The sequence below is a fragment of the Cervus canadensis genome, chromosome 24 (genome assembly GCF_019320065.1).
Source record: "Cervus canadensis isolate Bull #8, Minnesota chromosome 24, ASM1932006v1, whole genome shotgun sequence".
Classification (NCBI taxonomy): Eukaryota; Metazoa; Chordata; class Mammalia; order Artiodactyla; family Cervidae; genus Cervus; species Cervus canadensis.
This window is the reverse complement of record NC_057409.1, coordinates 28,084,859-28,110,379: the sequence shown is the minus strand read 5'-3', so window position 1 is coordinate 28,110,379 and position 25,521 is coordinate 28,084,859. Positions and strand designations below refer to the sequence as shown.

Here is a 25,521-nt window from a genome sequence, read left to right as displayed (position 1 = left end):
CCGGGTCCTTAGATGGTCCTGATGGCCAAGGGACGGTTGGGAAGTGCCCTTAGGAAGTGCCTATGGGCGGCCCACTGTCTCGCTCACACCCCTGAACCTCTCTGTTCTCCGAACCTCTGACCAGTTCTATCGAGTAAAATTGGTAACAATGTGAGTCTAAAGAGACCGGCAGTGGGGGTGGAGAAGAACGCTATCTCAGGCAAAGTACGAAGGCAGCCAGAAGGGGCGGAGCTGAAGGCCAGGGCCGGCGTCCCTCGGCCTAAGGAGCTTCAAGCTCCTAGGCTGGGGGTAAGAGAGGGGCTCCTGTCCGCTGAGCGCGCGGGGTGAGGGTGCTGAGGAGGGTGGCAGTGGCAGGAACTTTGGGGTGGCTGGAAGGGGCGGGGTCGGTGGGCGAGGCTGGACGGAGAGGGGCGGGGTCGGTAGGAGCGAGCCTGGGCGGAGGGGGCGGGGTCGGGGGGCGGTGAGGCTGAGTAGAGAGGGCGGGGTCGAGGGGAGAAGCCGTGTGAAGGGGCCTAGGGTCGGGTGGGTTGGGCTGGGTGGACGGGGTATGGGTCTCGGGGTTGGGTGGGAACGAGGTTCATTTGGGAGGCAGCAGAAGAAAAGGGAGGAGAACTACAGGAGGCGGTCTGCTCCAAGATATCATCTTTTCATACACTGCACCCTACCTTGTTTATGAGACCTGGATTGTTATGAAAAAAAAAAGAAAAGGCAAGGCGGCTAACGTTACTCTTTCTTCCGTGCCCGAGCCAGGCCTCCCAGATGTGTGGAACTGTCCCTGGAGCTGTAGCCCTTCGTCACCATCTCTACCTCCTTCCTTCTGAGGGATCCTGAAATTTCTGTCATGGAAAAGTACCACGTATTGGAGATGATTGGAGAAGGCTCTTTTGGGAGGGTGTACAAGGGTCGAAGAAAATACAGTGCTCAGGTGGTGAACAAGGAGGGACATCTCTTGGGTGGGATTCCACACTGTGAACCCCAGTGGAGTATAGGACCAGAGCAGTGACCTGTATTCCTAAGACACTGACTCCTTCATATTTGTGGAATATGAGCTCTGAAATTGGCTTACTTGGGTTCAGGTCATAGCTCTACCACTTTCTAGCCTTAGAACTATAGACAAGTTACTCAACCTTTCTACGTCTCAGTTTTCTCATTTATAGAATGAAATTAAGAACAGTGTCTGAGTGATGGGGTTTGAGGATTAAGTGTGATGTCACACTGAATCACTTGACACAATGTCTGGTACCTAGCAAACAACAAATTATTGTTATGAGTAGTAGTAGTGTCTGGGGCTTCCTGGGTGGCTCAGACTGTAAAGAATATATCTGCAGTGCGGGGACCCAGTTTCGATCCCTGGTTTGAGAAGATCTCCTGGAGAAGGGAATGGCAACCCACTCCAGTATTCCTGCCTGGGAAATCCCGTGGACAGAGGAGCCTGGTGGGCCACAGTCCATGGAGTCTCAAAGAGTCAGACACTACTGAGCAACCAACACTTCCACTTACCATACAGGAAGGTATAAACCATTTGAGCTCTATTCTACCCTCTTCATTTTTCCTTCCTTCCCTTTCTCCTAAATCCCTTAAACCTTGAGTTCTTTATCCAGACCAGAACACCTCTCCCAGAATCCACCAAAAGAATCTTAACTGGCAAAGGCGGTTTCCTCCTAGGGCAAGAGGCAGGGGAAGCTGGGGTAAGGTCAGTTGGAGGGTACCCATGGAGGGTACCATTGGTAAAGTGGAGTGGGAGACTAGCAAAGTACAGTGGGAATTGCTCTCAGACAATCTAAAGTCAGTTCTGGAGCCCTGAGGCTAATGTTTCAATAGTGCGATTAGGCCTTGACTCTTGACCTTACCACTGACAGGTGGTGGCCCTCAAGTTCATTCCAAAATTGGGACGCTCAGAGAAGGAGCTGAGGAATCTGCAACGGGAGATTGAAATCATGCGGGGTCTGCGGCACCCCAACATTGTGCATATGCTTGATAGCTTTGAGACTGACAAAGAGGTGTGCTTTGGTTTTGGGGGGGGGTCACTTCTCCCCAAGAGGAAGGGTCCCAGGAATTTCCCAGCCTCAAAATGCATACATTTGGAGCCATCAGCAGCACTGCCTATTCCCTGCAGGTGGTGGTGGTGACAGACTATGCTGAAGGAGAGCTCTTTCAGATCCTCGAAGATGATGGAAAACTTCCAGAAGACCAGGTATTCCCGGCTGAAACTTCTCCCACCTCTGACTTCTCCTCAGGTTAAGGACTGTAGGGAGAGCTGAGAGTCTCTATTCTGAAAACTCCTGAGTAAAATATGAGTCTTAAAAAAAAAAAAAAAAAGAGTCTATGTGTATATGGAGGTAATGTGGTATGACAGTAAAGTATGTGAAAACCAGAACCCAAGTTCTCTGAATGCAGAGATTAGGTCTGATACTTTCTAGCTGGGTCTTCTTGGGCAAATTAGTTTAACCTCTCTTTATTCAGTTTCCTCATTTTAAAATGGAAATAATAATAAAGTCTACCTCGTAAGGCATTAATGGGAAGATTAATGAGTTGATTCATGTAAAGTGTTTGAAAGAGCACCTGACAAACACTAATTCAATAGTTAGCTATTATTTTAGGAAGCTAGTATTATTCCTGTTGTTAGGCACCTTTAGGAAAGAAGTCCAGGTGTGGTGGTACCAGAGAGATAGGAAGGGATAAGATTTGTGGTTAAGGCAGGATTCACCACCAAGTCACAGTGGTTAGCAGTAGATTGAACACATTCTCCAGCCATATTCATTCCAGGGATTTCTGTGTACTCTGGCAAGTAGGCCCCCATCAGGACTTCCTGTCACAGCATTCTGCTTCCTTCCAAACAACCATCGTTATTTGTAAGTCATCACCTTGTTTATTTTATCTGTCTTGTTGTTTGTCTGGCTACTTCTCTTGGGACAGGGACTTCGTCTTATGTAATAACAGTTAATATATATGAATGCTTACTAAGTGCCAGGCACCATTCTGAGTGTTCCATCACTTTACATGCTTGAACTCATTTAAATCCTCAGACTGATCCTATGAGACAAGTAATATCATTATTGTCGCCTTATCAATAGATAATGAATCTGTGAGGCACAAGATAATTTGCCTGTGGTCATGCAGCTAGTCAGTGAGACTCAATGTATTTCCCTCAAACAAATGTCTACAGTACTATTAGGGTGGAGTCCTTGGGCTCCTTCCTCTGACCCCCTCTTTCTTCCTCCCACCTGCCTGTTTGACCTGTAGGTTCAGGCCATTGCTGCCCAGTTGGTGTCAGCCCTGTACTACCTGCACTCGCACCGTATCCTCCACCGAGACATGAAGCCTCAGAACATCCTTCTTGCCAAGGGTGGTGGTATCAAGCTCTGTGACTTTGGGTGAGGAGCCTGACCTCATGTTGCCAGTTCTGGTTTTGCAGGGAGGTTTGTGCTATATGCTTGTCTTCCCTGGGCCTCCTTTTAGAACCTGAGCTGGAGAATGGGATTCCTGCTGGGTCTTTTAGAAGGCATTCTCTCTATTCAGGTTGGGGCGATCTCACACAGTAATAGTTAGCAGTGAGCAGCTCTAGTTTTGACTGAATATCTTCTCTCCGTTTTCATTCCATCATCTCCTTGCAGGTTTGCCCGGGCTATGAGCACTAACACGATGGTGCTGACATCCATCAAAGGCACACCCCTCTACATGTCCCCAGAGCTGGTGGAGGAACGACCTTACGATCACACTGCGGACCTCTGGTCGGTGGGCTGTATATTGTATGAGCTGGCAGTAGGCACCCCTCCCTTCTATACCACGAGCATCTTTCAGCTGGTCAGCCTTATTCTCAAGGACCCTGTGCGCTGGCCTCCCACCATTAGTCCCTGCTTCAAGGTAATGGATACTGACAGATTGCTTTTGCATCAGAAACCTGTCTCTGTCCTATTCCCTTTTCCACAGTTTTTTTTTTCCAGAGCTGGGGTTGCACTTCACAGTTACTGAATTAATGCAGGAGCTGGGGCAAGCTGCCTTGCTTTTGTACTGCAGGGGCTTATTCTGGGAGGGTGACCTAAGGTCTGCCAGTCCTGAGAGTCTGCCAGGTGGTCCTATATCAAAATGAAGAAGAAATTTCAAAATCTCAGAAACAGTTACTTGTCCCTTTACACACTCTCTATTCTCCTAATTTCCTATCAGATGCAATGTCTGAATGATTTCTAGATTTGCTAATATAGCCGTCAGTCCTCTTCCTGAAAGGAACAATCTTTAGATATCCAAATGGCCAGAGCTAGTGGAGCTAGCTCACTGATTAGGGGCAGAGTGTAGAGATGGTGCCTGTTCATTGCAGTTAAATCTCAGTAGGCCAGGGAGGGAGGAAAAAGAGTTGACCCTTTTTGTTTCAAGGGCCTGATTTGGGCCTTCAATAAAGTCTAGATGCAGCCTTCTCCTAGAGTAAAATCTCATTATAACCTTCCTTTATTTTAGCTAAGATGAAAAGAGACAAATTTCTCCCAAACCTGTTTAGTTAAGGAGGCCCAAAAAATGGCCAAAAAGAATCTGAACAAAGGAGGGACTTCTTTGGTGGTCCAGTGGTTAAGACTCAGCCTTCCACTGTAGGGGGCATGGGTTTGATCCCTGCATGGCGAGCATGCGATAAATAAATGTGTGTGTGCTCAGCTTTTAAGACATGTGCTGTAAGAATGCACTCTGGGCACTTCCCTGGTGGTCCATTGGTTAAGAATCTGCTTTGCAAGAAAAAAAAAAGAATCTGCTTTGCGATGTAGGGGACATAGGTTGGATCCTTGGTCAGGGAACCAAGATCCCACATGCCATGGAGCAACTAAGCCCATGTGCCATAGCTAGAGAGTCTGTGCTCCACAACAAAAGCTCCCAAATGTTGCAACTAAGACCCAACACAGCCAAATAAATAAATAAGTTTTTTAAAGTCTTGGTTGACCAGTTCTAATGAGTTTGAGAGCCTATGGAGAAGGGCAGACTGATGGGGTATCCTTTCTTTCCACAGAACTTTCTTCAGGGACTGCTCACCAAGGACCCCCGGCAGCGTCTGTCCTGGCCAGACCTCTTATATCACCCTTTTATTGCTGGCCGCGTCACCAGTGAGTCCTTAGGGTTCCCAGGGCTCTTGCACTTCTACCCAATATAACCCCTGGCCCCAACATCTATATCCAACATATATTCTTTACCCCTCCAGCTTGAATTTTCTTTTTAGCCTTTTGCATGACCCTTGCACTTCCCTTGCAACCCCCTTCCCTCTTTGTCACTTTATCAAAAGGGCCTCTTTGCATAGGAGCCTGAAGATGCTGCCATTGTCTCTGGCCAAGTGGAAACAGTGGCACAGCTCCAGTATGATCATGTGTTCCCTCTTCTCTTTCTGTAGTACTAACCGAGCCAGCAGGCCCAGATTTTGGTACCCCATTCACCAGTCGCTTACCCCCAGAACTTCAGGTCCTAAAGGACCAACAGGCTCATCGGCTGGCCCCCAAGGGCAATCGATCTCACTTATTGCGGCAAGCCTGTAAACGTATGGCTGAGGAGGCCAAGCAGAAGGTGAGTGAGGCAGAGGGGTATGTGTGACCTAGCCAGACTAGTGACTGGGGAAGCTAAAGCAGGAGGGTGACTTTCTAGGGTTTGGAATGGGCTTTAAATGGAATTCATAGTGTCTTATGGCAACCAGATAGTTCTGACTCAGTGTCTCCTGCCCATTTCCTGCAGAAACACCAGAACACAGGACCTCCCCTTGAGCAAGAGGATAGGACCAGCAAGGTGGCTCCTGGCACAGCCCCTCTGCCCAATCTCAAGGACACTCCTCAGGAACCAGGCCTCTTAACTGGGGTTGTAGCCTCAGAAATGAAGAGCAGCTGGGCTGAGTGGGGTGCTGGAGAGGCACCCCCTGCACCTCGGTGAGGAAGGTAGAGCCCAGGATCTGTAGGATGATGTGACTTGCAGAGCTTTGGCTCCAGTCAAAGCAAATGCGCATGGTTCCTGTCACTCATCACTGCCTAAATGTGGACAGGGCCCTGGGAGTCTAAGTTTTGGGTTCTTGAATTCTGATTCCAGATGCTTTCCTGATTTTATCAGGAAGCATGGGAACTTTCCTTTCTCTATGTCTCGGTTGTACATTAACTGAAAAGGAAAAAAAAAAAATAGTCTCCAGACACACGAAAAGATTATTTGAGTTGAGAGCTCCAGGGGAAAACCACCAAGGTAGATTTGAAAATAAGATTCACAGTGGGAGGGCAGTCAAAGATATGTGTGTAGTGAACATATGCTGTCCTGGCCAGATCCTAGAAGGTCTCCTCTTGCCAGTCCTCTATGGCTTTCCATTCCTACGCTGAACCTAGAGGGAAGGACAAGTTAACCCTAAACCTTACAGGTCTGGTACTCACACTACTCCCTGCTTCCTCTGGCAGGGAAAACTGGATCACCCAGGACTGTGAGCGAGCGTTCCCAGAGCTGAGGCCAGAGGCGATGGGCCAGCAGAGCCTTGATGCGGTGGATCTGGAAAATGAGGTGAGCCCTAGAGGCTCCTCTTGGCTTTGTCCCTGCCATGGATGTTAGGTCTTGGTAGCGGTTTTCTGGAACAGTGATTCCCAACTATCTAAGGATGAGTCCCCTTGTGTTAAAAACTGCTTCCTTCTTATTCATAGATTTTAATTGCATAGTGTGTGAACATTTAATTATAAAAAATTGGAGTACTAAGTAAAAAGGAAAGTCCCCTTTGAGCCTTATCTCAGTCCCGAGGTGTCTGTCTCCTTCCAGACTTTTGTGCGTTTATACATATGTATGTAGCCACATAGAATATATAGTTTGGCTGTTTCTACATTACTGAGTCCAGACTGTAGGTATTGTTTTGCCTCATGTATCTCTTACCATATGATCTGTTGTAAAGATTTTTCTACATCTACTTCAATCTTTTGGTTTTTTAGGGTTTTAACTTTTTATTTTGGAAAGGTTTCAAATTTAAAGAATAACTGTGAAAATAGCACCAAGAATTCCTATATACCCTTTTACTCAGATTCACCAGTTGTTAAAATTCATTTTAGGATGAGTTGCAGATATGCACCTTCATTGCCAAAGACTTTAGTGCATATTTGCTAAGAGCTAGGTGATGCACTTGCACTACCTCAGTACAATTTATAGAAGTCAAAAATCTGACATTGATATGATTAATCTACAATCTACATTTTGATTTTCCCAGTTGCTCCAGTAATGTTTATAGCAAAAACACATTTTCCCCCGATCCACAATCCAGTCCAGTGTCATTCATTGCGTTTAGTTGTTATACTTCATTAGTCTCCTTTAATGTGAAATAGTTCCTATTCTTTCTTTGTTTTTCATGATTGACAGTTTTTAGGTGCCCAGGTCAGTTATTCTGTAGAATGTTCCTCAGATTGCTACTTCCACATGGTTAGATTCGAGTCATGCATTTTTGGTAGAAATGGTACATGAGTGATGCACTGTTAGTACAATCTTTTTTTTTTTTTTTTTAAGATTTGCTTTGTTTATTTTTGGCTGTGCTGGGTCTTTGTTGCTGCACGCAGGCCTTCTCTAGTTGCAGTGAGCAGTCTTCTCATAGCGTGGTGGCTTCTCTTGTGGTGCACAGGATCTAGGGCACATGGGCTTCAGTAGTTGTGGCATGTAGGCTTAGTTGCTGCACGGCATATGGGATCCAACCTGTGTCCCCTGCTCTGGCTGGCGGATTCTTAACCACTGGACCACCAGGGAAATCCTAGTGTTTTTAGTAACTTCTTCGTGTTTCCTAACATGGATATGCCATGATTTATTGTTCCCTTACTGACTAGCTTTATGATGTTGTTATTATAAACCATGCAGTGGACATTTTCCTAGATATCTCTTTATGTACACATGCTAGTGTTCTCCAAGAGACTTTTTAAGACCTCTCACATACTGCCAACTGTGTCTTTTTAAATTGATGGCTGAAAAAAATACAACTGTGCCAAAGGAGTCACTGGCTTTTTGCAGTTACTTAATGATTCCTTGGGCTTCCCAAGTAAAGAATCTGCCTGCAATGTGGGAGACCTGGGTTCGATCCCTGGTTCAGGAAGATCCTCTGGAGAAGGGAATGGGAACCCACGCCAGTGTTCTTGCCTGGAGAATCCCATGGACAGAGGAGCCTGGGGAGCTACAGTCCCTTTGGTCACAAAGAGTCCAACATGACTGAGCAACTAACACTTTCACTTTACTTTCATGATTCCCCAGGGTGGGAGCTATTGCCTCGAACCTGACACACTCCTCCTGACCTCTTTCTCTCCCTGATGCCTCAGGAGCAAGACAGTGATGATGAGTGGCAACACCTGCTAGAGACTACCGAGCCTGTGCCCGTCCAGCTGAAGGCCCCTCTCACCCTGCTGTGCAATCCTGACTTCTGCCAGCGCATCCAGAGTCAGCTGCATGAGACTGGAGAGCAGGTAACCGGCAGAAGGATACCCATGGATGGGACTGGAGACTGTTTTCACAGATGAGGTGTTAAAAAACAATCAGCATAAGGAGAAATTCCCTTTCCAATTTTCTTTCACTACTGTCTGTTTAATTTAGGTAGTTTCGGTAACTTCTTTTAGTATACAGAAAGAGCAGACCTTGGGTTTCTCTTTCTAAAGGGAAGAAGGATTCTTCAGAGCAAGGATAAGCAAGCTTTCAGCTGTAAAATTTTTAGGCATTGACTGCCAAGAGGGAAAAAAAGGGAGGATATAATTTAACTACTGCTTCTTTTTTAAAGATTTTTTTGATGTGAACCATTTTTAAAGTCTTTATTGAATTTGTTACAGTATTGTTTCTGTTGTTTTATGTTCTGGTGTTTTGGCCAGAGGCATGTGGGAGCTTAGCTCCCTGACCGGGGATTGAACTCACAGTCCCTACACTGGAATGTAAAGTCTTAACCACTGAACTGCCAGGGTAGCCCCATAGCTACTTCTCTAATGAGAGAAAACACATTTCTACAAAATTTTTGACAAAATTAAAAATACAGATGTAACAATTTATACTTTCTAATACAACTATACTAATGATCACCATAATTCAGTTTTAGAATATTTTCATCACCCCAAAAAGGTAATCCCTAGCTATTTACAGTTAATCATCATTCCTACTCATAGCACTTACAAGGAGATTGCTTTCTGTCTCATAGATTTGTCTTTTCTGAATATTTCACATAAACATGATCATACAATAGATAGTATTTGGCTCCTTTCTCTTAGCATGTTTTTTGAAGTTTCATTCACGTTGTAGCCTGTATCAGTACTTAGTTCCTTTTTATTGCTAGTTAGTATTCTATTGTATGTATATATCATGTTTTTGTTTATTTGTTCCACAAATTGATGGAAATTTGGGTTGTTTCCACTTTTTGGCTTTTATAAACAATGCTACTTTGAACATCCATAAGGAAACCTTTGTGTGAACATACATTTTACGTTTCATTTCTGGAAAAGGTCAGTTTTCATTCCAATCCCAAAGAAAGGCAATATTCAAACTACTGCACAGTTGTACTCATCTCACAGGCTAGCAAAGTAATGCTCAGAATTCTCCAAGCCAGGCTTCAACAGTATGTGAACCAAGAACTTATAGATATTCAAGCTGAATTTAGAAAAGGCAAAGGAACCAGAGATCAAATTGCCAACATCCACTGGATCATAGAAAAAGTAAGAATGTTCCAGAAAAACATCTGCTTTATTGACTATGCCAAAGCTTTTGACTGTGTGGATCACAACAAACTGTGGAAAATTCTTCAAGAGATGGGAATACCAGACCACCTTACCTGCCTCCTGAGAAATCTGTATGCAGGCCAAGAAGCAATAATTAGTCCTGGACGTGTAACAGTGGACTGGTTCCAAACTAGGAAAGGAGTACATCAAGGCTGTATGTTGTTACCCTGTTTATTTAACTTCTGTGCAGAGTACATCATGCGAAATGGCAGGCTGGAGGAAGCACAAGCTGGAATCAAGATTGCCGGAAGAAATATCAATAATCTCAGATATGCAGATGACACCACCCTTATGCCAGAAAGCAAAGAGGAACTGAAGAGCCTCTTGATGAAAGTGAAAGAGGAGAGTGAAAAAGTTGGCTTAAAACTCAACATTCAGAAAACTAAGATCATGGCATGTGGTCCCATCACTTCATGGCATGTGGAGGGGGAAACAATGGAAACAGTGACAGACTTAATTTTCTTGGGCTCCAAAATCACTGTAGATGGTGACTGCAGCCATGAAATTAAAAGACTCTTGCTCCTTGGAAAAAAGCTGTGACAAACCTAGATAGCATATTAAAAAGCAGAGACATTACTTTGCCAACAAAGGTCCTTCTAGGCAAAGCTATGTTTTTTCCAGTCGTCATGTATGGATGTGAGAGTTGGACCATAAGGAAAGCTGAGTGCCGAAGAACTGATGCTTTTGAACTGTGGTGTTAGAGAATACTCTTGAGAGTCCCTTGGACAGCAAGAAGATCAAACCAGTCAATCCTAAAGGAAATCAGTCCTGAATGTTCATTGGAAGGACTGATGCTGAAGCTGAAACTCTAATACTTCTGCCACCTGATGCGAAGACCTGACTCATTTGAAAAGACCCTGATGCTGGGAAAGATAGAAGGCAGGAGGAGAAGGGGACAACAGATAGATGGTTGGATGACATAATTGACTCAGTGGTCATGAGTTTGAGTAAGATCCGGGAGTTGGTGATGGACAGGGAAGTCTGGTGTGCTGCAGTCCATGGGATCGCAAAGAGTTGGACACGACTAAACAACTGAACGTTTAGTTTTGAAATGAAATGATTTTTTCATTTCTCTTGGGCCTATGCATAGGAGTGGAATTACTGAGTCAGATAGTAAATTTATGTTTAAGAAACTGCTAAACTGTTTTCCAAAGTGGCTATACCGTTTTGCATTCCCAGCAATGTATGAGGGTCTTCATTTCTCTATATCTTTGCCAACATGTATTCAGTTCAGTTCAGTTCAGTCGCTCAGTCGTGTCTGACTCTTTGCGACCCCGTGAACCGCAGCATGCCAGGCCTCCCTGTCCATCACCAAATCCCGGAGTTTACCCAAACTCATGTCCATTGAGTTGGTGATGCCATCCAACCATCTCATCCTCTGTCGTTCCCTTCTCCTCCTGCCTTCAATATTTCCCAATATCCTATCCCTCCCAACTTCAATCTTTACAAATGAGTCACCTCTTCACATCAGGTGGCCAAAATATTGGAGTTTCAGCTTCAAAATCAGTCCTTCCAATGAACACCCAGGACTGATTTCCTTTAGGATGGACTGGTTGGATCTCCTTGCAGTCCAAGGGACTCTCGAGTCTTCTCCAACACCACAGTTCAAAAAACATCAATTCTTCGGCACTCAGCTTTCTTTATAGTCCAACTCTCACATCCATACATGACTACTGAAAAAACCATAGCCTTGACTAGACGGACCTTTGTTGACAAAGTAATATCTTTGCTTTTTAATATGCTCTCTTGGTTGGTCATAACTTTCCTTCCAAGGAGTCAGTGTCTTTTAATTTCATGGCTGCAGTCACCATCTGCAGTGGTGACTTTGGAACCCAAAAAATTAAAGTCAGCCAACATGTATTATTATCTGTCTTTTTGAGTGTAGTCATCCTAGTGAGTGTAAAATAGTATCTCATTGCTATTTTAATTTGCATTTTGCTAATGACTAATGTGAGCATCTTTTCATGTGCTTACCAGCCATTTGTATATCTTCTTTGGTGAAATATCTAATTATTTCCTTTGGTTATTTTAAAGTTGAGTTCTTATTGAGTTGCAAGAGTTCTTTATATATTCTGGATACAAGACTTCTATTGGATGTGCAATTTGCAAATTTTTTCTCCCAGTCTTAATCTGTCCTTTTATTCTTATGTCTTTTGAAGCACAAAGGTTTTGGATTTTGAAGTCCAGTTACCATTTTTTCCCTTTGTGGATTTTGCTTCTGATATTATATTAAGAAATCTTTTTTTAAACCCAAAGTCTTAAAGATTTTCTCCTATTTTTTTTTTAAAACTTTCCAGAATTTTAGCTCTGACATTTATGTCTCTGACTCATTTTGAGTTGATTCTTATATATATTTTGAGGTAGGGATCTAAATTCATCTTTTTGCATGTGGATATATAATCACCCCAGCACCACTGGTTGAAAAGACTCTCCTTTTACCATTGCATTGTCTTGGCACCCTGCATCTCTCGTTTGGCCCCTACATGTCCTCCTTGTGTCAGATAATTTTTCAGTGGGAAAGGAGGTTAACAATTCTGCCTCCAGGGTAAGACTTTCTGAGTTGGAATTCCAGCTGAACTACTGTGTGTGTTTGTTTATGGCTGTGCTGGGTCTCCTGCTGCCAGCCTTTCTCTAGTTGTGGTGAGTGGGTACTACTCTTGGTGGCAGTACAAGGGTTTCTCATCGAGGTGGCTTCTCTTGTTGTGGAGCACAGGCTCTAGGGTGCATGGGCTTCAGTACTTGCGGCTCCTGAGCTCTAGAGCAAGGGCTCAGTAGTTGTGGCGCATGGACATAGTTGCTCCTCCTGGGAGGTGGGATCTTCCTGGACCAGGGATCGAACCCATGTCTCCTGCATTGGCAGGAGGATTTCTTTACCACTGAGCCACCAGGGAAGCCCCCTGTGTGTGATTATTGACTGTTTACTTAACCTGTCTGGAAGCTTCAGTCTCCTTATCCATAAAGTTGGTAGTTGTATTTACTCTACAGTAACACAGAGTCGGACACGACTGACGCGACTTAGCAGCAGCAGCAGCAGCAGCAACTAAGGTTATTGTAAAGATTGAGTAAATAAGTGAGCAGGTTTAGAACGATGAGTGGCATATTGTAAAGTACTTGATGTAAATGTTAGATTTCTTTTGAAAAATAACCTTTTAAAAAATAACCATTTAAATATAGTACTGTCCTTGGCTTATGAGCTGTATGAAAATAAGTAGTAGGCTGGATCTGGCCTGCAGGTCACAGTTTGTTAACCCCGGAGGTAGAGCTGAATAATACTGTTTTGTCTATGTGGAGTTGAACAGCACTGTTTTGTGCCCATTGTTTTTAATTTTCAGAAATGTGTGTGGTTTCATTTCATTTTATTTTAAGGTGAAGGGCTGGAGAAGGAAGGGAGTAGATAGGAATGGCCACTAGGTCCATCCCTGACTGAGGGGGGACCCTGCTCCCCCTTAGTCCCCTCTACATCAGGGGCCCTGGCCACCTGTAGTCCCCTTTCCTGGTGCAGTTTCCCTGTTTCTCTCTTCTCCTTCTCTGGGTTTTAGGTTTCCAAAAAAAGGAGTAAGAACACTGGGTCTTCTTTGTCAGCGTCTTGGGGATACCTGGTTGCTGTGACTCTCTTTTATCTCTCAAGACACGGATTATTCTCTCTTTCCCTCATGTCACCCAGATCCTAAAAGGCGTCCTGGAGGGTGCTCCCCGCATCCTTCCTGCACTCCGGGTCCTGAGCGGTCTCCTCTCCAGCTGCAGTGACTCTATTCCCTTGTATTCCTTCTGCCGTGAGGCCAGGCTTCCCGGGCTGCTGCTCAGCCTCCTCAGACACAGCCAGGAGAGCAACAGTATCCAGCAGGTAAGTGCCGCCTCTCAGGACTGACTGGCATTTCTTCTCTTTGCATTTCTTTTCTTCCAACTGCCATCTCTATCGGCCCCTCTGCCTTTTCTTTCTCTTCTTCCTATCTTCTTAGTAGATTACGAGTTGCAAATTCTCTTGCCTTCCGAGGCCAGGCAGATAATGTCATCAGGGGAGTAGACCGTGTATGACTGTTTGAATAGCAGGAATGTGAGAAATTGAGGTCCCGTGCCCAGGCCCATCCAGCTCACTGTTGCTCGGTGGGAAAATGGGCTCATGGTGCCACATCCTCCAGTTTTCTAAGAGAAGCTAGAAATCCAGACTTTTCTGTGTAATTTCTCAATATTCAGAGCTTAACTCACCCATGGGCACTACCCTGTAAATGGTCATGGAGACGATCCACGGGAGAGCTCAGGTTGAGTCTCAACATCCATGTGCCCATGCTGTGTCCCGCTGCAGCTGAACCGAGAGGCTGGGATGCAGAAGTGTTTACTGGGGCCAAGGCTCGGGTGGCTGGAAGTGCAGTCTGTTGATGAGTGTTAGTCTTGAATGTTTTTAAGGCATTTAGAAGAGAATTTGTGCTGTTTTGAAAAATAGAACCTGTTATACTCCAAAATGCTGTTCAGACCAAACAGGACACATTTTGGGCTGTTCATAGCCTGTTGGCCACCACTTGTGACCTTGAGATCTCCTCTCTCTGTCTAAAGGTTTTCTTCACTCTGTCCCTTTCTGTTTGGTCACCTAACTGGATCTCTGACCCATTTTTCCCTTGGTCTTTGTTTCTGTCCCCTGAGTTGCCCTAACTCTCTGTCCTCTTCCCTGGCAGCAATGTTGGTATGGGGCCTTCGTACGGGACCTGGTGGCCGTGATTCAGGCCTACTTTGCCTGCACCTTCAATCTGGAGAGGAGCCAGACAGGTGACAGGTGGGATGAGAGGCAGTCTTGCGCTGTTGGCCAGTTTGGCTTCAGTTTCTACCCCCATTTCTTCCTCTCCCCATTAGGAAGAGGCTGAGTAGGGAGAAGCCATGATTTGTGACAGGTTTAGGGGTCAGCTGAGTGACCTTTCAGAGTCCAGCAAGTCCTTTTAAGGACCTTGAGTCACCTCCAAATTTGCCCACAGAATTTCAGGTTCTAAAGGTGAGCGTTAGTCACCATACACTGAATGGAAGGCTCAGGGTGGGAATAAGCTAGAGAAAATGGCAGAGAAGAGGCCTGGAGGTGTGTATGTGAGACTCTGTATGTGTGAGGAGAGAGAGGGAGAACGTTCTGAGGTGTTCTTTTGCAGAGATTTTCCTACCCGCCGTGAACTGACTCATTCTCCACATGTGGGCATTTAATAGAGAGATGAGAAGAAACCAGGGCTCATTTTTTCCCAGCCTACAGGTATTTCAGGAGGCCGCCAGCCTCTTTCTGGACCTGTTGGGGAAACTGCTGGCCCAACCAGATGACTCTGAGCAGGCTTTGCGGAGGGACAGCCTTATGGTAATCTGCTCTCCCTTCCAGATTTCTCTCTCTGTTTTTCCCCATGTTCCTCCCATTCTCTTTCTCATGACTATATAGGGTTAGATCAAGTAATACAACAAATGTTTGTTGTCTGCCAACTATTTGCCGTATACCATCTGAGTCAGAGGAAGTCTGTATCTTCAAGGGATCAGGACTAGTCTAGTAGGATAAATGTGATAAAGGACAACAGTGTGAAAAGTACAATAGAAGGGCTTCCCTTGTGGTCTGGTGGCTAAGACTCCAGGGAACTAGATCCCACATGCTGCAACCAAGATGGTACAGCCAAATAAATAAATATTAAAATAAAAGTATACTAGAACTTCATATAAAACACAGAAGCACCACTGAGGAAGATTCACACTGCCTGCAGGGTCATAGGAAAAATCTTTTTTTGGCTGCACCACACAGCACGCAGGATCTTAGTTCCCTAGCCACGGATCAAGCTGGGGCCCCCCTATAGTGGAAGTGTGGAGTCCTAACCAATGGATCATTGGGGAAGTCCGTAGGGTCATAGAAGAAATCTTGAAGAAGGAAATAATCTCTGCTAGGATTTGAAGGATGCCCAGAAGTTTGCCAGGTGGCTGAGAAAAGGAAGCAGGGAGGACATTCCAGGCAGAAACAGTAATGTATATTAAGGTGCAGAAGCAGTATGCAGTGTGACCTATTTTAGGGAACCACAAATAGAAGTGATTTCTTCTTGAACAGACTTACAGATCAGCTAGTGTTCTCAACCTTGTTTGTCCTGCAGACTAGCAACCTAGATAGGTCATCTCTCCTTGACTCTGCATGTGAGGGACAGGAAGGGAGGATTGAAAGGGAAAATAGCCAAGTTCTGACTGGTCTCAGAAGAGACCGTTAAGAGAAGAACATGTGCAAGGAAGGAAACAATTGTCTGATTAGTTTCAGACTGGCAACTGGGAGCACAGATGTGGGCTGCAGTCCTACCTCCAGCTAATAGTCCATTCAGTCTCTTCTAGTCTGGGAGTCTGTCTTAATATCCCTCATTCTTTCTGGTCAGGAAGCTGTTAATGTCTAACCTAAATTTTGGCCAGTAGTGACTCATGTTATTGGTCAGCACTTCTCATATGTCACTGTGCAGTGAGTAGCATGGGGAGTTTGGAATAAATTCTGAAGACCGGGTTAGGAAGGACCGACGAATCCCCAGGAATTCTTATACTTGGGGTCCACGATACTACTTCGAAAAATATCATTTAGGGAGCAGCTGATCAAAATAGAAGGATTGACACCTAAAACTCGGGTTCTCAAACATGAAGGCAATTACTCTGCAGTTTCTGTGTGAGGAATACTTAGAATTCAACAACTGGTCCCCCTGGGTTTTCCTCTTCCTTTCTCAGGTTCTCCGGGAACCCTTGCTCCTTACCCTGAGTCCAGCTTGGTTTCTGATGTGCTAATGTGAACCCTGCCTGTCTCCCCTAGTGCTTTACTGTTCTGTGTGAAGCCATGGATGGGAATAGCTGGACCATCTCCAAAGCCTTCTACTCCAGCCTGCTGACTACACATCGGGCTGTGTTGGACGGGCTCCTTCATGGCTTGACAGTTCCACAGCTCCCTTTCCATAGCCCCCCAGGTAACAGGAATGGGGAGGAGAGGTTCTCTTGAGTGACTTGTCAGCAGGACCAGCCCTGCTCTTTATCCTGCCGGTTGCCTAGAATAGTGTCTGGCATTTAGCGAGTATTAAGTAACTATGAACTGAGAGAAAGAAGAGAGAATCTGAAACAACCCATGCCTTCCTGCATTCTTTGCCTTTCTCACAGGCGCCCCCCAGGTGAGCCAGCCGCTGCGGGAACAGTGTGAGGATTTGCCTGGAGCCATTTCTTCGGCGTTGGCAGCCATGTGCACCACTCCCGTGGGGCTACCAGGCTGCTGGGAAGCCAAGGAGCAGGTCTAAGCTACAAATTTTTTCTTCAATTTTTATTTATTTATTTATGGCTGCGCTGGGTCTTGGTTGCTGCATTCAAGCTTTCTCTAGTTTCAGAGAGCGGGGGCTACTCTCTAGTTGCGGCGAGTGGGCTTCTCATTAGGGTAGCCTCTCTTGTTGCAGGGCACAGGCTATAGTGTGGGGATTCAGTGATTGTGCTGCATGGGATTAGTTGCCCTGCTGCATGTGGGATCTTCCTGAGCCAGGGATCAAACCCATATCCCTTGCACTGGCAGGCAGATTCTCGACCCACTGGATCACCCGGGAAATCCTGAACTACAGTTATTTGTTCTTGTTGTCGCTGTTGCCAGGGTTGGGGAGGTTGGCCCCAGTGTCTCAGAAAAGCAGAAAAACAAGCTTCTCTGCCTGCCTTTACTCAGTACTTCCAGAAGCAGATGCTAACCACTAGGTTTGGGCCACTTGTCGAACATGATGTAGCCAGAATCCCAGGGCCCTTGGCCAGCTGATTGAAGAGCTCCATGACAAACTGCCCATGTGGTGGGGTGACTGATCTGAAGCCACCAGTGATGCTTGCTCAAGGGTTCAGGGTTCAGATTTCCTGCTCCCTTTTTGCCAGCAACTGTGTACCCGCCTGCAGTGGGACTTACCTTGGCCTTGTCTTTTGCTTTTCCACTGGGCATGAAGACTGGGGATAGAATGAGGTCTGAGGTTCCTGGTGAATCTGGGAAAGAGTGGCAAGCAAGGGGTTAAGAGTCCTGATTAGTTGGAGATATGAGAGGAATAGAATTGGAATAAAGGGAATGGGATTGAGTCTTCAGGTATGTCTCCACAGATCTCTCAGCATCTGGCTGATCAGCTCACCAAAGACAGCAACCACCTGAGGTCATCCCTCATCTCTGCCCTGCAGCATCCCATCTTGTGCCTACCCCTCCTCAAGGTACTGCCTGCCCAGAACTCTTGGCCCCTCAGATTTCTTTTTCACTTCCAGGAATGAGAAAGAGAGAGAAAGAGACACTGAGAGAAACAGAGAGAGATGAGAGACACCCCTGCCACTGCCCCCCGGAGAGGAGGACCCCTTTCTGCTTTTAATCAGTTCAGCTGAGATGGCCCAGATGTCAGCCAGTCCTCACTAGAACTGAGTTGTGTCTGCATCTCAGTCTCTCAGCAAGAGGTGGACGCGGCCTGAATTTCTCTGACACCCCTAGATCTGTTGAGAGGCTAGCCTGCTTTCAGCCGAGGCTTCCAGTCTAGGACCTGCCTCCCTGACCAACTCCTCCCACACTCCTTAGGTTCTCTACTCCTGCTGCCACGTCAGTGAGCGCTTATGCCATCTTCTCGGGCAAGAACCCCTGGCCTTGGAGTCACTGTTGAAGTTGGCCCAGGGCAAGGTAGGCCAGTGGCACAAGTGGGCATCTCTTAGGGGTCCTACCATCTCAATCAGAGGACACTCTGATGCCTTGGGTTTCCTTTATAGGTAAAGGTAGTGGATAGGGAAGAGTCTACTGAAGTGACTCTCTACCTCCTCTCCCTTCTTGTCCTTCGTCTCCAAGATCTGCCTTCTGGGTGAGTCATAAAGTAGGGTCACCCTGACATGGATACCTTCCACCCATGTAGGTCACCCTGACATGGATTATGGGGAGTGACACCATACAGCCTGTCCTTGGGAGGGACTAGGACAGAGTGAAGGTTTCTCTGCAGAGAAGAGACCTAGATTCCCACCAGCTCTGTGCCCTACATGCAGCTTTGGTGGAGAGCGCCATCCAAGGGAGAGGGCAGGTCACTCAGCAGCCTCCTTTCACATGGCTGCATCCCTGATGTATCTCCTTATTCCAGAATGGAGAAGCTAGGCAGTGAGATTGCTACTGTCTTTACACATTCGCACGTCGTCTCTCTTGTGGTGAGTTCTCAGCCTTCATCTTCTCCCCTTTTCACCCTATCATCCCACCATCTGGGAGCAGGAGAGTTGTTTCCTAATGTGCAGCTGTTTGTGAGGCATTCTTCTTGAGACAGACATCCTCTCCGCCTGTCCTGAGTACCATTCAGATTGGGACATTCCTCCTCCTCATCTGACTCTCCACAGAGCGCAGCAGCCTGTCTGTTGGGGCAGCTTGGTCAGCAAGGGGTGACTTTGGATGTCCAACCTGTGGAGTGGATCGCTGCAGCCACACATGCCCTGTCCGCCCCTGCAGAGGTGAGTCCTACCAGCGCCGAATGCAGACATGTGTTTTCTCTGAGTCAGATAAGGTCTGTGTTCAGGGAGAAAAGCCTGAAATTCCAGTAAGCCTGGAGGGAATCCAGGAGTCTTTCCTGTCCTGTCCTTCTGCCCTTGGATAATAGGTCCCTCTGAGCCCTGACTGTCAGGGCTTTAGATTTGTTGTTAACACACAGGACCTCTGAAGAGGGAGGAAGAGGCATCGTCTTTCTCCCTCCTTCCCTCCCTCTTGCTCTCTTCCTCAGGCTCTGGCACTGGCCTCCTGAAGGATCTCTACTCTCTAGTGTTCTTCCCTGATGCCAAAGTGAGCTTTCTTAAAGGAAAACCTGCCCAATTGCTCAACCAGTCATTATTTCACACATAAATATGTACTGAGTACCAGGCACTAGTCCTGCCTATATGGATGGAGGTTGTGTAGGTCCTCAGCAGCTTCCCACAGTTCCTGGGTTAATGTCCACATTTGCTAGCAGGCTACACAGAACTCATCTGTTACCCCTGGGCTGTCTAATCCTCCTCTACAAAAGAGTTCACATTTCAAAAATTCACTGTGGCCCTTCATGACCTGTCTTTTATATAAGCTGTGCCTTCTCCCTTCCTTGTCTGCCTTTGAATCACATCCGTTTCCTACCTCTAAGGGCAAAGTTAGCATCTCGACTATCCCGCCTCCCTCTCCACAGCCCCTACCTCAGAGCCTCTTGCTCAATAAGTGTCTTCCTAAACTGTAGTTGTTTCTGTGGCTGGTTACCCTACCAAACTGCGTGTCTTTAGGACAGAGATAGTCATTGAATGAATAGGCAGGAACCAAGACACAGAGTGGTAAAGAATCTGCCTGCCATTGCAGGAGCTGCAGGAGATGTGGGTTTGATCCCTAGGTCAGGAAGATCCTCTGGAGGAGGAAATGGCAACCCACTCCAGTATGCTTGCCTGGAAAATTCCATGGACAGAGGAGTCTGGCAGACTGCAGTCTGTGGGGTCCCAAAGAGTCAAACACGATTAAGCACGCTGTGCATCCATCCATCCAAGACTCCTAAGTTCAAAAGAACTCTCCCCACTACTCTGGGCCAAAAAAGAACTCCTTTTGCCTGACTTGGAGTTGGCTGCGCAGGTCTGTGTGGTCAGCTCGCCCCTCTCAGGGATCTGCTCTCTTCCTGCCTCTCTCTATCAGGTCCGGCTGACTCCACCTGGTGGCTGTGGATTCTATGACGGCCTCCTCATCCTTCTGCTGCAGCTCCTTACCCAGGTACAGCTGCATCCCAGGATGCATGGGAACTAAGGAGAGAGAAACTGGGCGCCTTGGGGGGCCACTGGCCAAGAGGAAGGAAGAAGCCACACAGTCACCTCCCCTCTCAGACTACCAGTGATGGCCTTAGATTGGGCCCATCTACCCCAGTACAGACCCTTTAAGGGGAGCCATTCAGCTGCATCCCTTGGGATTCAGTGGAAAGAAAGCTGTAATTGCCTGGTTTCCAGTAAGCATACACATGGGTTGAGAGGTCGGGGGGTTAAGTTGTGATAAGAGAGGAAACTGAGACAACAGGGAAATCCTAGGTGGGAAAACAGAAAGAATTGTTTCTGGGACTCTCCTTCCTCATAGATCAGGCAGAAGAGTGAAAAAAAGGCATTTTGACTCCTGACTTGGCCCTCCCCCTTCTCCCCTTCTCAATTTTGGCTTTAGCAGGGGAAGGGTAATCCGATAAGGGACGTGGCCAGCTCAGAGATGTGGACCGTTCTGTGGCACCGCTTCTTCATGGCTCTGAGGCTCCCCGAGGAGGCATCTACACAGGAAGAGGAGGTGTCGCTGTCTAGCCCACAAAGCCTAGAGCCAGACTGGACGCTGATCTCACCCCAAGGTATCTCAATTCCGACAGCATGGCTCCTTTTGTCTGGCCAGCGTACTGATCCATCTTTAAGAGGAAACAGCCTGGAACTGGGTTGGCCCACGGAGAGGGGTACTAGTGCTGCTGCCTTGGGAGGGGATGGCAGAGTCTGCGTGGGAGCTGCTCAAGGATGGGGAAGGGATCAGGGAACAGGTGGTGGCCCTGAGAACCATGGGGATGCAGGGGCATCTAGGCCTCTTGCCTGCTCCACTGGGTCTCCACTGTTGGTGTTTCCAGGCATGGCAGCCCTGCTGAGTTTGGCCATGGCCACCTTTACCCAGGAGCCCCAGTTATGCCTGAGTCACCTGTCTCAGCGTGGAAGTATCCTCATGTCCACCCTGAAGCATCTGCTTTCGCCCAGCTTCCTGCATCACCTGGGTCAGGCGTGAGTTGAAAATTTCAATTCTGCTATTATGGGTGGTATGGATGGGGGGAGGCAGGAGAGAGAGAGCTGACAGCCTGAGCTGTGAGACAAGAAATGTGATTACTGAGGTTGGGGAAGGAGGGTTGGGGGGAGAATATGGAAGGCTGGGTGAGCCAGACCGAGTCTGTCCTTCCACGCTGCCCTCCTTTAGGCCACAAGGGTCTGAGTTTCTCCCCGTCGTGGTGCTCTCTGTCTGCCAGCTCCTCTGCTTCCCTTTTGCCCTGGATGTGGATGCTGACCTCCTTGAAGGTGTCTTGGCTGACCTCACAGACTCAGAAGTCACCGCCCACCTACTGCAGGTACCAGGGAAGCCACCCAGGCAGGAAGGTGGTCAACCTTGTGTCACATTCACTTCCTGGCAGCTCTAGGGCTCTCCCAGGTCCCTGGAGGCATACGGCATCTGAGACTGGAGTGGAGGGAGCATGCAAGCCTGAACAGAGGCATGTGGTTGGAGCTGGGCTGATGACTCTTCTCTCCATCAGTCCCTTGTCTGGATTCTCTTGATTCTCTCATCCTGGTCTAGGCCCTGGAGACGCTGCTCCTCAGCCAGGAATCGCTTCTCTGGCGATTGTTGGCACTAAGCAGTGAGTGGGTCTCTGAAGGCAGAGAGACTGAGGCCTTGCAGACCGTGGCCTGGCTTTGGGAAGGACATGTTCTCCCAGGCTCCAGGTGGTGTCTGTCTCACGTGCGGTGCTGTGACCCAGGTCTTCCAACCCTCTGTGGTGTTCTCTGCAGAACTTGGCTTCTCTCTCCCCCAGGCTTTGGGCTATTTCTAGTAACTTCTCAGCAGTGCGTTCTCCCTCTCCCTGAACTGGTTTGCCTGCACCCCTCCCCCTCCTTCAGGTCTGCTGTCACCATCTCCCTCTGACACAAGTTGAGCTGCCCATCAGTCTCCTCACACGCCTGGCCCTCTCGGAGCCCGCTTTTCTCAACCAGTTTGTGAACACAGTGGCTGCCTCCCCTAGAACCACCGTCTCGTTCCTCTCCATTGCCCTCCTGGGTGACCAGCCTCTGCTGACGTCTGACCTTCTCTCCCTCCTGGCCCACACTGCCCGGTTACTGTCTCCTAGCCATTTGTCTTTTATCCACGAACTCCTGGCTGGCTCCGATGAATCCTATCGGCCCCTGCGCAGCCTCCTGAGCCACCCAGAGACTTCTGTGCGGGCCCGTACTTACGGGCTCCTGGGACACTTGCTCCAACACAGCATGGCCCTGCGTGGGGCCCTGCAGAGCCAGGCAGGACTGCTCAACCTTCTGCTGCTGGGGCTCGGAGACAAGGACCCTGCTGTGCGGCGTGGAGCCAGCTTTGCTGTAGGCAACGCAGCCTACCAAGCTGGTCCCCTGGGACCTGCCCTGGCAGCCGCAGTACCTGGTATGACCCAGTTGCTTGAAGATCCTCAGGCTGGTATCCGACGCAATGCTGTATCAGCTCTGGGCAACCTGGGGCCTGAGGGTCTGGGGGAGGAGCTTTTACAGTGCCAAGTGCCCCAGCGGCTCCTGGAGATGGCGTGTGGAGACCCCCAGCCAAATGTGAAGGAAGCTGCCCTCGTTGCTCTCCGCAGCCTCCGACAGGAGCCCTGCATCCATCAGGTACATCCCAGGGGACATGTGAATCACCACGACACGGCTGTTTTCACATTTTTTCTGAGATAATCTTTAAGGAATTGGGACATCTGGGAACCAAGCTGCCTCCTTCTCTGGGAGCAGGAAACTCAGGAGGCATGACTTGGACATGAGTTTTTCACCTAATATCTCCCACCTGGAGGTGGGAAGGGGCCTGAAGAGGGCTCCATTTGGCTTGGCAATGCCTGGGCTGTCAAGGAGCAGCGTTGCTGTCTTCTGGAGGCTGTGCAGGAGAGGGGGAGGGAAGACTAGAGGTGCTGAGGCATAGAGTCGTTTTTTTCTGAGGGCCATGAAGATGCGATCTTTTTTAGCGCTTAACCATATGAAAAGTACCATGCTAAGCATTTTACCTTTATTATCTGGTTTAAGCTATCCTTCTCATTAGGCAGGCGATGAAACTGAGGCACAAAGAATTTAATCACTTGTCCCAGTCACAGAGCTAACGTGGGATTGGGCTTTTCAACTCAAGAGTCTGAGTCTAGAGCCCATGTTCTTTTTGGTTATGCCATTCGGGATACTGGATCTTAGTTCTCTTCCTGATTGAACCTGTGGCTCCTGAAGTAGAAGCTTGAACTCTTAACCATTGGACTGTCCCTAGAGCCCATGCTCTTAACCACTGCTTTATTCTGTTGTTTTTTTTTTTTTTTTTGCTCAATTTTCAGTATATAAACAGCACAATTGAAAATCACACATTTACCTGTGATAAAGTTGTATGCTATGTGTGCTTAGTCGCTCAGTCATGTCCGACTCTTTGAGACCCCATGGACTGTCGCCCTCCAGGCTCCTCTGTCCATGTGGATTCTCCAGGCAAGAATACTGGAGTGGGTTGCTGTGCCCTCCTCCAGGGGATTTTCCCAACCCAGAGATTGAACCCAGGCCTCCCACATTGTAGGCGGATTCTTTAGTATCTGAGCCACCAGGGAAGCCCATGATAAAGCCAAACCCCCAAATTATAATAGCTCCATGTGGTGGCATTTGGGCAGTTCTTGCAGAAGAGAAGTTTTAACAGGATGGTGATGATATATACTACAGAATTTTCTGTAGTCTGTGTGGGGAAATAATAAAAGGGATTTTTGGTGGTAATTCACACTGGCCTAGATCCATGGTTGGGAATCTCACCTTCTGGCTGCTGCATTTATTATCTCTTCCTGGGGACAAGTTCATGGGTCCTTTGGTGCCTTGGTCTCATGGTCTGTGACCAAAGAGAATGGAAGTAGTCTGGTCCTAGTGGTTCCTGTCTCCAAAGTCTGTCTTTTCCCACATAATCTATTTTGAATCCCCGAGAGCTCATGTTCTTTTGCTTTCTTTTCTAGAGTGGGAATTGCTGGGCCAAATGAGAGTACTCTGCATGTCGTGTTTTGTCATCTCTCTCTGTCCCACAGGTGCTGGTATCCCTGGGCGCCAGTGAGAAATTAGCCTTGCTCTCTCTGGGGAATCAGTTACTCCCACACAGCAGTCCCAGACCTGCCTCTGCCAAACACTGCAGGAAACTCATCCACCTCCTGAGGCCAACACATAGTACATGACCCCAGCTTCCTGGGGTCCAACCTTCGTTGCCCTACTGTTGCCAATCCTTCCTTCTACTCAACAAGCCACCTACTAAAGAGACTGAAACAGACAAGCCGCCAATCAGCTGATTTGAGAACGAGAACCTAGAAGAGATTTATGTATAAAGCTCCTCCTTTCCCCCAGATTCAGGATGATTTTAACCAGTAAACTTCATGATTGTTGGTGCCAGAGGAGACGTGTTTCTTCTCTACATCAAAGGATCTTTTCTCCAATAATGTGCCTTTAAACCCCAGGGACATGCTTCCAGGATACCTTCTGCCTGAGAGGTTTTCTTCCTTTCTGGAGCTCCTGAAATCTTCCCAGCAGGTTCTTTTATTTAGACCTTATTTTCATTGCCCATTGTCTGTATTTGTATTTTGGCAAAAATAACATGTTTTCTAGAGACCACCATAATTTCTTCCTATTCAGATTATTTCATTTCAATTCAACATATTTATTTGTTTTTAAATTTATTTTTAACACTTATTTATTTTTAATTTATTTATTTGGTTGTGTCGGGTCTTGGTTGCAGCACACAGGATCTTTTTTTCGGGATGAGCCGGTTTCTCTAGTTGTGGGGCGTGTGGGCTCAGTAGTTGCAGTGAGCCAGCTTAGTTGCCCCAACGCATGTGGGATCCTAGTTCCCCCAACGCATGTGGGATCCTAGTTCCCCAACCAGGGACTGAATTCATGTTCCCTGCATTGGAAGGCGGATTCGTAACCACTGGACCACCAGGGAAGTCCCTACATTTATTTTTTTATTGAAATATAGTTGAATTACCATGTTATGTTAATTACTGCTATATAGCAAAGTGACTCAGTTATATATGTATGTATATATGTATTCTTTTGCTGGGAAAGATTGAGGACAGGGGGAGAAGGG

General features: G+C 47.3%; 1 protein-coding gene across 4 annotated transcripts; it reads left to right on the top strand.

Annotated features, from left to right (window-relative positions):
- Positions 1-30: 30 nt before the first annotated feature.
- Positions 31-24,827, top strand: STK36 (serine/threonine kinase 36). Of its 4 annotated transcripts, none has more exons than XM_043445364.1 (27): positions 31-150; positions 751-925; positions 1,860-2,000; positions 2,117-2,194; positions 3,244-3,374; positions 3,615-3,864; positions 4,991-5,084; positions 5,366-5,535; positions 5,701-5,888; positions 6,399-6,498; positions 8,274-8,417; positions 13,372-13,551; positions 14,378-14,475; positions 14,928-15,033; positions 16,492-16,642; positions 16,830-16,957; positions 17,787-17,891; positions 18,244-18,342; positions 18,429-18,517; positions 18,788-18,851; positions 19,035-19,145; positions 20,332-20,406; positions 20,842-21,016; positions 21,281-21,428; positions 21,619-21,766; positions 22,311-23,057; positions 24,473-24,827. In XM_043445364.1, the coding sequence occupies exons 2-27, from the start codon at positions 842-844 to the stop codon at positions 24,614-24,616; spliced, it is 3,948 nt and encodes a 1,315-aa protein (XP_043301299.1). In that variant the 5' UTR covers positions 31-150; positions 751-841; the 3' UTR covers positions 24,617-24,827. The 4 variants fall into 4 exon arrangements, with proteins under 4 accessions (XP_043301299.1, XP_043301297.1, XP_043301298.1 ...); XM_043445362.1 differs by lacking the exon at positions 31-150 and adding an exon at positions 227-288; XM_043445363.1 differs by lacking the exon at positions 31-150 and adding an exon at positions 227-323.
- Positions 24,828-25,521: the final 694 nt, after the last annotated feature.